Source organism: Panthera tigris, chromosome B1 (assembly GCF_018350195.1).
Source record: "Panthera tigris isolate Pti1 chromosome B1, P.tigris_Pti1_mat1.1, whole genome shotgun sequence".
NCBI lineage: Eukaryota > Metazoa > Chordata > Mammalia > Carnivora > Felidae > Panthera > Panthera tigris.
Window position 1 is genome coordinate 133,165,283 of NC_056663.1, and position 15,158 is coordinate 133,180,440.

Here is a 15,158-nt window from a genome sequence, read left to right on the forward strand (position 1 = left end):
TGAGGGCTCTATGGGCAGACAGAACTGGCTTCAACACCACTACATCATTTACTATCTGCGGGACGCTCAATAAATTATTTAACCTTTCTAGACATCAATTTTCTTGTCTGTAAAATCAGGATAGTGCAAATTCCTGCTTTCTAGCATTGCTGTAGGGAACAAATGACCTAACGTATATAAACCACTTGGTAAAACACGTGGCATATGGTAGGCATTCAATAAATATTACCTATTATTTATTATTATTGAGCTTCCAACCGAAACCTAGGAGAAACAATACTCATCATTTTATTTCTATTTTTAATTCATTTAAATATTATTGATTTTCCAAGTAAAAATTATTCAATAAAATCTGACTTGTCCAGAATGTTTAAGAAATTAATGTATTATAAATAGAAATTCTGATTAATTATTCATGTGAATGGTGTCACCTGATTAGTCCAAAATTACAACTAGTAAAGTGACAGAACATTAGTAGGCACTAATTTAACATTTATTGGATGACTCTACCAAGTGAATTATTAGTTTTTAAGAAACAAGAATTCAAAAACTAAGTTGAAGAAAACATTTCTTTTGTGACAAAGAAGACATTATCCTGATCTTGTAGGGTTTCAGGATAATTTGATCCTTAATTGTAATTTATAGTACTCTGTTGTCTAAGCTAAGTGAAATTTTGAGGTAAATAGGAATCTAAAATATTAAAGAGTGACTTATAAATATAATGATTTATTAAAGAAGCATTTATTAAAGCCCAACTCCAAAGCAAGCAGCAGCTATGGAAATTCGAAATGATAAATAGGAATGGTTTCTTTTTAAAAAAAAATTTTTTTTTAAATTAAGTTTATTTATTTTGAGAAACACAGACAGTGTGAGTGGGGAAGGGGCAGAGAGAGAGAGAGAGAGAGAGAGAGAGAGAGAGAGAATTCCAAGCAGGCTCTGCACCATCAGTGCAGAGCAGGATGAGGGGCTTGAACTCATGAAACTGTGAGATTATGACCTGAGCCAAAACCAAGGGTTGGATGCTTAACCGAATGAGCCACGCAGGCACCCCTAAATGTTTTATTTTTTGAGAGAGAGAGTGCAAGCAGGGGAGGAGCAGAGGGGGCGCCGCGGGGACAGAGGATCCAAAGCAGGCTCCATACTGATAGCAGCGAGCCCTACTGTAGGGCTTGAACTCATGAACTGTGAGATCACAACCTGAGCCGAAGCTGGATGCTCAAGACTGAGCCACCCAGGCCGACCCAATAGGAGTGGTTTCTACTGAAGCTGTGCTCTGAGCCCACTGTGAATGTTTCAAAGTTCAGTGCACATAAAGCTTAAAAAATATGTAAAATGACTCATTTGCAGTCATGTACTGAAAACATTTAAAAAAGACACTGTATATTTCTTTTTGGATAGTAGGCTGAAGAAGTTGATGTGAGTGGGGATTCAGAAACAGGATCCTGCTATATATTCAAATTCAGATTAGCAGGATACTTAATTTCTAGAGTACATATGTAGGCAATTGACATATATAATGGTCCCCAAAACAGAATAATTAAAATCCACTTTTGTATAGTGAGAGCTAAAGGAAAATCTTCATGGTCAGGTATAGAAGACGCTACAAGACACAGCTATTAAAACAGTGAACCTAATTAGGAGAAGGGAGTTCCTAACTCCTACTTCTCAATGCTGACATGTTCATGTAGTTAACATTTCCCAAAACAAGTTGGGCAATAACAGGTATGGAAGTCAGCTTGTTGCCAAGTTTCTATACTACACCCTGAACTTAAAATATCTTGGTACCTCTGAGGGTAGCTAAAGCAAACAAATGATGTTCCACTAAGCCAATGTGGGCCACAACCATATCAAACACATCTTTACATATAGTTTTGGTATCACAAGTCAGTTCCAGTCTCTGCCCACTCAGAAGCATTATGTTTACTTTTCTTCGGTTATCTTCATTCTTCCCTTTCTTGGTCTACAATTGGAAAAAAAAAAAGGAAGGACATCTATTAAAATGAATATTATAAGAATTTCAACTGTTTTTTAAAACAGTCATTACGGAAAATACTTTCTAAGAGTGACACAAATTGGTTTTATTACTTACAAGGATAGATCGTGGCAAATCCAAAGATATAAAGGGTTCAATCGTCATTTTCACAAACTCGGGGCCAAAGAAATTCTGCAAATCACATAGGTAGAATGAACAGTATTTACCATTTACTCTAGTGCTTTCCTTAAAGGGAAAATAATACAATAATAATATAAACAGAAGTTCTTCCTCAGTTTCATCTTCAACAGTGATGTCAAATGTAAAGCCTTGCTTCATACTGTTTTATAAGTTTTTCTTTTTTTGGCCTTTAGATAAACTCAGATGCTCAAACACAGTGGTAGTCTTAATTACCGATGTAATACAGTTATCAAGTTCATGATAAGGATTCGGTTTAGTACTGCTAATGTGTCAAGTGATTGAACACAGTTTCATTTGTTTTAGAGAGTGATATTTAAAGTATTCTAAAACAAATCACAGTTAAAGGACAACATGTACTTGTAATTACAAAATATACATATCTATTCATAATCATGTTTTTGGAACACTGTGACACTGTATCTTTTTTCTTTTTCTCTAAATAGTGACAACTAGGGATATTAAGGCATCAGTCTTTGTCCCCAACTGCTGCCTCTAGTGAGAAAACATTGTCTCAGAAGATGGGGGAGATGGGGGAGACAAAAGTGGAGTCCACACACTGCATTTACTGCTTTTTAATCTAGTCTTTTCCTTTACCTCTTGTATATCTAGAAGTTTTGCCAAGAGTGGATAACTAGTTGAGGAAACAACTTAAACTCTAGATGGGAGTAGGATTCAGAATAGACTGAAAGCTTATGTCCAAATGGACAAGGGCTATCTTGAGGCCAAAGACAACAGGTGGTGTGTGTGCATGCGTGTGTGCTCGCGTTAATGCACATGCATGTGTTTGCACTAATGAAGGTTACCAGAGTTTTATTGGTTTTTTTTTTTTTTTTTTTGGTTTCTTCTTTGGCTTCATGGTGTGGGAATTCTATCCAATTAACCAAGTGTGGAACATGTGACAGATACCATTTAAGTAAAACTTTAACATTAAGTGCCTGTTAATACTCAACGAACCAATTGGTAGGCCACATTTTAAACGAGAATAGAAATAGAGCAGAAAAGATGAAAATGGTCTGCCGTGGGAAACACAGAATCTAATACAGATCAACTAAGGCAACAGTATATAAACAAGTTAAAGTGTGTCTGCACCAAAAGTAACAGAAAAAAATTAAAGGGAAAGAATACCATTTATGAATCTCTAATGAGCCACAGTTCTGCATTAGAACTGTGCATATATATATACATATATATATATATATATATGTATATATATATGCGCTCTTTATGCTTTATGCATGCCTTTAATTATTGGGGACCCAACTAAATTGTACAATATTCTGCCTAGTGCTTACTTTTGACAAAGGTATTGGTTCTAATCATAAATTGATGAGACCTCATTGAGTTTCTTCCTTTCAGCTTAAAATAAATTCAGTTATGTTTTATTAGAATCTAATAACTTTAAAATTGGATAATATCTTATAAAGTATGACCCAATACCACATTCTAAAAATTAGCATGAGTAAGGCACAAACTGGTTTAAAAATTGACCTAAAGTCATTTAACAGCATTATTAACAATAGAAACCAAGTCTTCGAATGTGTGGTTCAATGCAATTTTTACCCAATACTATTTCTTCTCCTTAGAAAACTATGACAGAAATTTGAATTCTCTCAACTCTAGGGCATACAAATGTGCTTTTAAGATAATTCTTTGAAATAAGCAACAAAAAACAAAACAGAATGGGGTAACACACTTTGTGCAGAGCTAAACAGAAAAAAATTCACTCTAGATTTTATTACTTTTACTACTATTTATTTCATGTTTGAAGAGTTATTTGTGAAGGAACAATACAAAAAAAGATACTGCCTCACCTATCAAATTTATGATGATAAAAAAATGACAGTATCCAGAGTAGGTAAGAATATCGCGAAAAGGCATGATCACAGGAAGCATAAATTGGTACAAACTTTTGAGGGGCAATTTGACAATACATATCAAATGTCCTAAAAGGTGTTGGCCTTTGACTTGGCTATTCTATTGGGAGGAAATTACCTGCAAAGATTTAGCTAAAGGGATGTTCATCGGAGCGTTGCTTACAATAGCAACAACAACAAATTAGAAATATTTTTCATGTCCAATAACTGGAAACTGATTGAAGAAATCACCATACATGATAAAGGCACATAATGGAGTATTTTACAGCCATTAACAATATTATAGAAGATGTTAAATGTTCAAGATATTTTACATGAGAGAATTGTTTATTTTGAGCTTATGTTTATAAAATTATATAGGACATATGTTGAAAGAAAAATATAAACTAACTGAACATTTAAAAAATCCTCCACTGATACAAGATGCAGATTTGTTCCTTTTGTCTTTGAATATTGTAATATAAAGATATGATACTTGGAACTAATGTGGTCATCTTTTGACTACAAAATAAATTGCTATCAAAATTCTGAAAATGGCAGAGCAGAAAGTTTGAATGCATTTCATAACATTCTTGAGCTTCTGAACCAACATTTAGTTCTCTATTCCTGATCTTGATTTGTGGGATAATAAATTTCTTAATATTAAAAGATAATCTCCTACATTGCTGAATAAATCTAGGTGACTTTAAGGATCATGAATATACTTTTAAAATATACAGTTATTATAAATCCATTTAATGTTATTCTAAAAATGAAATCATGAAAACAGCTAAATATTTAACATCAACCAATATGATATTTAACACTAATAGATTAATATGGGATTTCAATTTCATCTACAGGCAACTTTAGGACACCTATAGAATTCAAAAAGTATTTTGCATACTATTTCCCTGTGAGACCAAGTTTATTTATTTTATTTTTTCCATAAATAAATTTTATTTATTTATTTATTTATTTATTTATTTATTTATTTATTTATTTAATTTTTTTTAAATGAAATTTATTGTCAAATTGGTTTCCATACAACACCCAGTGCTCATCCCAAAAAACGCCCTCTTCAATACGCATCACCCACCCTCCCCTCCCTCCCACCCCCCATCAACCCTCAGTTTGTTCTCAGTTTTTAAGAGCCTGTGAGACCAAGTTTAAATGCAGTAATCTGAGAATTAACTTACCCTCAGTTTTCTCTGGGTCATGGCTGTTTCAAGGGCCATTTCTCTTAAGGGATCCCTGCTGATGTCAAGCATAGAGGCTTTGATTGTGTCTCCTGGATACAGGCTCAACCGAGACTGTCTAAGGGCCATTCTGGCTTGCAGCTGCATCATTTCTTCTTCTTGCCGTTTTAGCATAATCTCTTGATTAATTAAGTTGCCTTCAAGGGGTGTTTCATATTGTCTACTATATAGAAAAGAGAAAAGGGTTGGGAAGAAAATAATTATTTTAAGTCCAATCAAGGAAAAAAAAAACATGTTAAGTAAGGTATCAAGAATTTACGCAGATTTTATTTTGTCATCTCAGAATAACCCGTGCAGTAACATTTCAATCCTACTTTTTTAATGTATCGATATAGTATGCTGCCCCATTTTCACTGGATAGATCTATATGTTCCACCTCTTCTCTGAACATTCTAGCATCCTCTGAACACTGCTTCCACTGCGATTCTCTTCAGATGGGGCTGTTTTATTCTTAGAGTCCTGTATGTACCACTGGGCCTGGAGATGGGATAGAGATTCCCCTTAATTCTTCTATCAGCTTCCTGACCCTTGTTGACCTACAACAGCCCCCAGCCTCCCTGAAGTACATGCTATGAAATCACTCAATCCACTGCTCTGCTTTGCTGTAGATATTTATTGTCCTATTGATCAACACTCCCTTATTCATTAAAGATTTAAGTGCCTGACTCAGTCCTCTTCTCCACCAGTGCTCCTGTCATCATTTAAGGTGGTGTCACATAGACTGAGGAGTCCTCCAGCACTCTGGCCTCCTCCACTTCTGCCAGCCATCTACTCCCATGGTCATGCTGCCTATAAACAATAACTGTCTATTTCTATCCTCCAATGCCCTCTCCATATAATCCCTTCTTTTTTTGTCTTTTTTCTTTTTCTTTTTAGCTCACTACTTCGAATACCCTTCTTCAAATAATTCATTGACTCCATCACTTTCTGTTATCTCTTTGCCCTTATCCTGCTTGAATTCCAAAGCCCATTATTAAAATCACCCCTTTGCAAACAATCTCAACTCTCCTGAAACTGCAGAACCATGCTGACTGATCTCATTGGGCTCTCAGCACTGCCTGGTAACTCATTTTCTTAGAGAACTATTTTATATCTTCTTCCTTCCCTTTTCTTTTCAAAGCTCAGATACTCTCTCCTTCTCTACTGATGACCTTTCCCCAGTTGTCTTGGTGAAATAAGAAGCAATCAGGAAGTAACTTCCTCATCCTTCTACCACCAAACTTTCCACATCTACGTCCATATATTCTGCCTTCTCTTCTGTTACAACGATGGATCTCCTGCACACTCACATGGGCCCAATACCTCTACTGTGCATAAAATTCCACCCCCTCTCCTACTCAAAGACTTTGCTCCTGCAATTATCCCCTCACATGCATTGTACACTATGTTATTTTCATTAGTATACAAAAATGATTACTATTTCCTACTCAGAACAGAAAATCCTCCTTTGGTTCTACAACCCCTTTTGGACTCTATCCCATTTTTTTTCCTGCTGTCTTTTAGAGTAAATCTCTTCAAATTATTTAAGCTTTATCTCTACTTCATCTCCCAGTCTCTTAGCCTCAAACCAATGGTTTTAGTCCCTACTATTCCACCGAAGCTGTTCACAAAAATGACTGACCTCTATGCTGTCAAAGCCAAAAGATAGTTATCAATTTTCATTTTACTTGACCTCTAAGTGCCAAAAGATATAGTTGCTCAGTCCTTCCAATTCTTAAAACATTTCCCATTGGGAAGTCCATGCTCTTTTTATTTTCCTTCTACTTTAGTGGCTCTTCCTCCTTAGTCTCTTTTGCTGGCTCCTCCTTTGTTTATAATCTAGTGTTTAGACTACAACAGCCCTCAGCCCTCCAGATTTTCCAAGTCTCCATATATACTCCATACCTACATGATCTCATCTAATTACATGGCCTTAATTACTTTACATTTTCCTATAACCCAGTCTCTCCTCTGAATTCTAATTCTATTTGCCTACGTGAGTGTTTTACTTGGATGTTAATATCCATCCTTAGGTTAATATGTCTCAAACCAGATTCTTGATATTTCTCCCCCATGTGGAAGCTTTTTTCAAACTGGTTGTTTACAACACAACTGGGAATCATTCTTGATTCCTCTATCTTGCAAATCCCATGTCCAATTGAGTAGCAAATCCTGTAGGCAGAACCTTGAAAATATCTGTATCTGAGTCTTCTCTATCACCAACATACTAGTCTGTGCTGTATCCATCCAAATGTACTACTATCACTGTCTAACTGGTCTCTTGCTCTAATCTGTTCTTCACAGAACAAAACAGAGTAATCCCATTAAAATGTAAATTAGATTTAGGTTTTCAAGCCATCCAATGGCATCCCATTAAACTTAGAATAACATCTAAAGTATTCACCTAAGTTTCTGAGGTCTGACATGATTTGGGTCCTGGTTACCACCCACTCTGCCCCCTTCACTCATCCTGCTGCACCCACACTGTCCTTCCTGTATTCCTCTAATAGTCTAACATGCAACACATCTCCCATACCTCTGCTTCCTCAAGGCCTCTACTTTTGTAATTTCTTTTGTCTGGAAGAAACCCTCTGCCTCCTGATATCTGCATAGTTCACACTGTCCCTTAAAATAGTTTTCTCTTCAAATGTAACCCTTTGGAGAGGACTTCTCTAATTGCCCAACCTATGTAAAATAGAACTTGGACATCACACCCCTGCACTCTCTATCCTTTTAGCCTGCCTTCTCTTTGTTTTTTTTTTTTTTTAATGAAATTTTCAATGAAAAAACATTTTATTATTGGGGCACCTGGGTGGCTCAGTGGTTAAGCATCCGACTGTTGATTTCGGCAGAGGTCATGATCTCATGGTTGTGAGATGGAGCCCCATGTGTCAGGTTCATGCTGGGTGTTGGAGCCTGCTTAAAATTCTCTTTCTTCCTCCCTTTGCCCCTCCCCCGCTTGCATGTATCTGCTTTCCCTTAAACAATTTTTTAAATTATAAAAGTGTAGTTGATATACAGTGGTTTATTAGTTTCAGGTGAACAACATAGTGATGTGACAATTCTATATTATTCAATCTTACCACATTAAGTGTCATCACCATACAACATTATTACAATATTCCTAAGTATATCCCCAATCCTGTATTTTTCCTTTCTGTGACTTATTTATTTTATAACTGGAAGACCATACCTTTTAATCCTCTTTATCTAATCCTCCTTCATCCCTTCCCACTTTGGCAATTAACAGTTTGTTGATTAGTAAGTCTGTTTGTGTTTGTTCATTTGTTTTGATTTTTAGATTCCATATATAAGTGAAATCATATGGTATCTGTCTTTTATTTCACTCAGCATAATACCCTCTAGGTCCATCCATGTTGTCGCAAATGGCAAGATCTCATTCTCTTTTATGGCTGGGTAATATTTCATTGTGTGTGTGTGTGTGTGTGTATGAGAGATAGAGAGAGAGAGAGAGAGAGTCTGTGTTTTCTTTACCTATTCATCTACTGATGGGCACTTGGGTTGCTTCCATCTTGGCTATTATAAATAATGTTGCAATAAACATATAGGTGCATATATGTTTTTAAATTTGATATTTTAATTTTCTTTGGGTACATATCCACTAGTGGAATTATTGAATCATATGATAGTTCCTTTTTAATTTTTTGAGGAACCTCCACACTGTTTTCCACAGTGGTTGCACCATTTTACATTCTTAGCAACTGTGCCTGAGGATTCCTTTTTCTCTATATCCTCGCCAATGCTTGTTTCTTATCTTTTTGATTTTAGCCATTCTAACAGGTATGAGATGATATGCACTGTGGTTTTTAAATTGGATTATTTGGCTTTTTTTGGGGGGAGGGTTGAGTTGTATAATTTCTTTATATTTTAGCCATGATCCCTTATCAGATATTTTCATATAAATATTTTCTCCCATTCAATAGGTTGACTTTTCATTTTGTTTATGGTTTCCTTCTATGTGCACTCTCTATCCCCTTAGCATGCTTCATTTTTCTTCAAAGCACCATCATTATCTGATTTTTTTTTTTTTTTTTTATGGTCTTGTTCATGGCTTTATCTACAGTACCTAAAAGTTGCCAGTACATGGTAGGTTCACAGGAATCATTTCTTGAGCAAATGACAGAATATAATATTATGGCTCTCTCACTTAAGGGGGTCAAGTATAATAATAAGAATTTGAATCTAGACATTTTAACTCACACCTGTTATTTTCATCAACTATATTGGCCTTCTTGTTCAAATTATTTTATACCATAGCTACAAACAGGTAGCCAAAATGACTAATTATCATTTAATCTCTCTCAACACAATATCTGGTTGAAGTTCCTATAAAGGCTAAAAAGTTTGAGACCAAAAAAAAAAAAAAAAAACAAAACCAAAAAAAACAACAAAAAACCCAAAATACAACAAAAATAAAGACAAAGCAAACAAAAGAACAAAACTAAGAAAATCTGGATCATTTAGGAATGAATAAACAGGTTGTTTTAAGTCAGAAAAACAGGCTACCATGTCAAGCAAATAGGTTCAGAAGCCATGGGAATTGTACTACGTATAAACTGAACTTTGTAAGTTAACACAGAAAAAACTTAGAGATGTTCTTTGGAAAATAGCTTTGAATATCCTTTTTGGTCACTGAAAGACACTTTTGATAACTCAGAATCAAAAAATTCCTCATTCTGCTGCATCTGACTCATAGTTTCCTGTTAATTTCCCCCCACCCTTTACGATACAAATCAATAGACTGCCTGGATCTGTTTTTCCATTTAATTCTAGCTAAAGGGAATGGAAATTTTTATAAAGAAGCATGCAACATGTCAAAATACAACACTATTTATAGATCTCACAAATATATGACTTAAAGAACAAAACAGGACCTCCTAATTGTGTGCCAGCATGCTAAGGATGTTATCAGAAACCTTTGTATACATTCAGAAAATTCTGTGCTTGAATAAGGAATTTAGAGTATTTTAGTTAATGTGTTTTCCTGTGGGCAGAAAAAGAGGGTGAGACTTGTCTAAAAGAAGTTGAGTTTAGCATATTACATCAAGTTTAATATATACAGACTTAACAATCTACTTCTTGAAATATTTTTTATTATGTTTTCATCTAATGGAGATGCTATGGATGCTACATGGAGTTTTTTTCTCCTCTTAAAGTATGAACTAAAAGATAGTTTATCATTAGAACACAATTTTATAAGCTAAAGTGACCTTAAAATTAACATCCCCTAAAAATAAAATCAGTCAGAACTAAGGTTCTCTCATAATCTTTTGAGGTAACTCACCAAGAAAATTGAAATAAGGCTCACAAAATGACTTAATTTTATTTGGAGGAATATATTTTTAAATAACTAACAAATGAACTATAAAATCAATTAATTTTTAAATCATAAGCTTAATAATTCTCCTATTGTTATCTTTACTCATGCTTTTCATCAACCTAAAGGGCATCATACTATTAATATAAATTTTCTCCAAATTAAATATATAGATAGGAGTGACTCCCTCAATTCATCATAGAGCTTAGTGCATTTCAATATTTGCTTCTTACTGCTGTTCATCTCCAAATGCTTTTGTGTCTTTAAGAAAATGTATAATACCAAACATAAATCTTTTTGTCTCTTACCCCTTTGTTCAAAATTACTAAGTCGGGGTCTCACCACATTGGGGTCTTATTAATATAAAATTCTATTATGCAAATATAACACAGCTTTAGGTAAATGAATACTTATTAGAGCTTTCCTCAAAGTAAATAAAGTATCATGGACTATCTTAAAAAAGCATAAGAGAGAAGAGAAAAAGACATAAATTTAATAAAAAATGGAATGCTGAAAGGAATTACTTTAGTGCAATGTAATTAATTGCTTGGATTCTAAACCCTAGATAAATTGTCTGCTTTAATCACATGGCTAGGGTTACCTGGTCTATTAATAGTTTACGGGTGTGAAACAGTGTCTACCAGAATTAATTAGCTTACGGGCAAGTTTCTGTTAATCTCCAAATGATTCTTTTGTATATGGTGGCACTTGAATTAAACGAACTGAGGTATCAAATTTAAAAGGATTTGCATGGTTTCTAAGTAAATTCTAAAGCAACCTGTTTATAAATTTCAAATTAATGTTTAACATTAACAATATGCTTTATTCATGTAAGGGAACTGTGCACATGTGAAAAGGATACACAGCAATATATTCACTACTGGTTTGACACTTTTTGCTTTAAACAAAGTAAATCAATATACAGCTATGATACTACCATCCTAAGCCCAACACATGAATAATACCTAACATCTTATTAGAAAGTCGACCATTTCAGTATGAAAATGAACTCTAAACAGCCCAAACTGAACTTAAAAAAAAACACAAGTTAAAAAAACAAAAACAAAAACAAAAAAACACAAGTTAACCTCTTGTAAGCCAGTAAATATGTAGTGAATAATTAACTTTTTACATAATAGGTTATTTAGTAGTAACCTATTCATTATTCATTCAACAAATAATACTCCCTGAAAATCTGCTTGTGGAGCCTATTCAACCTTTCAAAAGAGAAATTATTGTCTTAGAAATCAAGGTTTACTATCTTCTCACAGATGCTTAATGCCATGCCTTCTGAACTTCCTGTTAATAAATGATTTTATATTCATATTAACAATTTTAATTTCAAACACAGACTATAAATAATCAGAGCCAATTCTAATTTTAAAAGATGCAACAACTCAAACTACTACAATGTCTTTCACATAATTAAATGAATTTCCAAGAATTAAAAAGAGGAGGGAAAGGGAAAATGGAGAAAATAGAGAAAAAAGGATAATTTTCAAAAATTCTCCTTGATTCTAATAAAGAAAAAAAACCCACGTGTCACTGGAAATATATTACTATTTTTCCTATCACATACCTTGGTCTCTGTGATGGGCCTTGACCTGGGGTTTCATCCAGCCCTGGGAGACCACTGTTGGACTCAAACCTTTTTGAAGCTTCACTTTTTCGTACTAAAGAATGAAAAAAAATAACACAGGTAATAAAAATATAAAGTAACTTATTTAAAACTAAAGCACTGAGCAGATACATAAGATAATTTTTACAAATTATATTCATACCACCAAATTAATGATATAATGTCATTAAACTCTTCAGAGGTAAGTTATTTTTGAAGACAGTGAATTATTTCCTATTATGAAAATGACTATATTGTTATTTGATGAAACTGCTATTAAGTTCCTATAATACTGTTAACATGAGTAACTGGCAGCTTTTTATAATTTTTAAATTTCATATAAAATTATTCTTTTGATACCTTATATCTTAACACTACTGAATAAGAAGAACATTCATGGATTCAAAAAAAAATTTTTTTTTTAACGTTTATTTATTTTTGAGACAGAGAGAGACAGAGCATGAACGGGGGAGGGTCAGAGAGAGGGAGATACAGAATCTGAAACAGGTTCCAGGCTCTGAGCTGTCAGCACAGAGCCCGACGCGGGGCTCGAACTCATGGACTGCAAGATCATGACCTGAGCCAAAGTCGTATGCTCAACTGACTGAGCCACCCAGGTGCCCCTGAAAATTCATGGATTCTTAAAAACATTTGGTAATTCAGATGCCTCTCACCTTGTCGGAAATCTGATTCAGAGGAAATAATAGATGGACTTTCACTGGAAGTACTAAAGATATCACTGTGGTAAGTTTTATATCTTCGAATTGGTTCTAAAAGAATTAAAAGAAAAACATTAGAAAGCAAATCCGTTTCTGTTCCACACAAATCAGATATTGCATTTACTCTTATGAGACTAGAACATTTTATGTATTGCTTTAAATTTACCAATTGCTGGATGATAAACAACGTGATTCCAATTTTGAGGCAGGTTAGCATACTGGTTAAGAACCTGGACTCTGACACCAGATTGCCTAGTTTGAATCTCAGCTCACTACTTTCCAGGTGTGTGACACCTTAAGAAGGTAACTGAAGCTTCCTGTGACTCATCTTCAGCTGAAAAGGGGGTATAATAATAGTGTACACCTAGTAGTGTTGTTGCGAGCATCAGATGAAGTGATATATGCAAAGCTCTTAGAACACAGTGGATGTTATATAAACATCATCATTAAGCAGTTTTTGAAAGATCACTATGTGTAATTCTCTGTGTTACATGCTATAAAGGAATAGAAAACCCAAAGACACAGTCCCAAGCTCAAATAATTTAAAATGTTTAAGGACAAAAATACTTAATTGAAGACAGGATGTTTAGATCTACCAGAATGAGATGAATAAGCACTGGGAGTGTGTGTGTGGGGGGGGGTACTTTGTGGGGTTGTGCAATGTGTGCCCTGTAAAAGGTGGGTAGGACCACATTAAAATAAAAATTCTATCTTCTAAATGTTTCTAATTCATTTCTCTTCTTCATACTCACAGTCATAGATCACTATTCATCTCATGTCTAGACTACTTCATGTATCCTAGATTCCCTCTTCTGCAATCTTACCCATTTCATATTATGATTCACATTACAGAGAGTGAACTTTCCAGAAATAAAAATCTGGGCATATTGCTATCATCTCTTAAAGTTTCAAAATACAGTTTATAAACTCCTTAGCTTGATATTCAAAGCCTTTAACAACCTGGTCTCTGACTACAATTATAGCAGTGGCTCTTCATATTGTGAAGTCACAGATACACTTGTTAGAATTAGATGGAAACTACAAACCTCTCTCCACCCACTCCCCAAAACATACAAAAATACATTTAAATAGGGCTTTAAAAACTCAATGTAAAAAAAAAATCGACTGAATGAGTTATCTGAATCTTTGTGGCAGATTGGAACGTCTGAGCACGATGTTAATCAGTGGATAATAAGCCTGCAGATTTGGAAAGACTGAAATTGCAAATGATAGTGGGGAAAATTGATGAAAAAATGTGCTGAAGGAGACAGGAAATGGAAAAACACCCCAACATACATGGATGGTCAGTTTGGCAAGGAGGAAGAACCTTTTCTTCATAAGAGAAAGAAATGATGAACAGGGAAAGAGTGAAAATATAGAAGGAATCCAGGATACTCATATCAGAAGTTGCCTTACTCCTGGTAATAAAAAAGTGCATTACTCCTGGGAATCAGTGGCCGGGAGCTTCAGAAGAGTAAAGAAATTCTGCTATGAAGAATTTACTGATAAGAGTCAGTAAAAACCACATGACACCCTTTATATAGCCATGAAAGTATAGATTAGGCTAGAATGCATGAATTTTATTGGAACCAATCAGAATGGTTTTGTGGCTTTTTCTTGGCAGTAGAGAAGGAAAACCATGGGAAACTCCTGGAACTGAGGGGAGACATGGGATGTATGACAGCACACAATGGAGACATGTGAGGAATTCTTTTTTTACTAGTTTGCAAGCTTGAGAACAGGAACTTTGCAGAATGAATTATTCCTGTGCTGCAAGGTGTTCACTAGAGATTGTTGAAGGAAAAAGAGATGGATAAATGAATGAAATAGTCAAATGGCATCACAGAACCAGGACGGAAATGATGTGCTGGCAGGATCGGGAGGTCATGCTGAGGCAAAACTTTAAAGAAGTGAGAGGAGTAGAAGTAAAAATGGTCGTGGGCTTGATGGAGATGAAGTTGCACATTGCTCTTGTGCCAATGTTTTCCTGGAACAGTAGGCATAATATAGAAGACCCCTACTTTGTTTAGCTTTATACACACTGAAAATGAGTATTAAATAATACTATAATTAGTGGAAAGGGTTTTAGGGTTGAAAATCCAAATATTTACCAGTGCTTCTAAAAAATGATTCCATTCTACCACAAGGAAGTCTTACAGTAAATAAGATAATTTTTAAAAAACTCCTCTGGTTTAAGATAAATGTGATTTGAAAAGATT

General features: G+C 34.6%; 1 protein-coding gene across 7 annotated transcripts in view; it reads right to left on the reverse strand.

Moving 5' to 3' along the window:
• The window catches only part of PTPN13 (protein tyrosine phosphatase non-receptor type 13), a 230,931-nt gene that overhangs the window by 74,199 nt on the left and 141,574 nt on the right, over nucleotides 1-15,158 (reverse strand). For all 7 annotated transcript variants that reach the window (XM_042984235.1, XM_042984238.1, XM_042984236.1 and 4 more), the window contains 5 exons: nucleotides 12,895-12,990; nucleotides 12,182-12,275; nucleotides 5,226-5,448; nucleotides 2,090-2,164; nucleotides 1,786-1,960 (listed from right to left, as the gene is read on the reverse strand). In XM_042984235.1, the coding sequence (XP_042840169.1) occupies nucleotides 1,786-1,960; nucleotides 2,090-2,164; nucleotides 5,226-5,448; nucleotides 12,182-12,275; nucleotides 12,895-12,990 (663 nt within the window). The remainder of the gene's footprint in view (nucleotides 1-1,785; nucleotides 1,961-2,089; nucleotides 2,165-5,225; nucleotides 5,449-12,181; nucleotides 12,276-12,894; nucleotides 12,991-15,158) is intronic.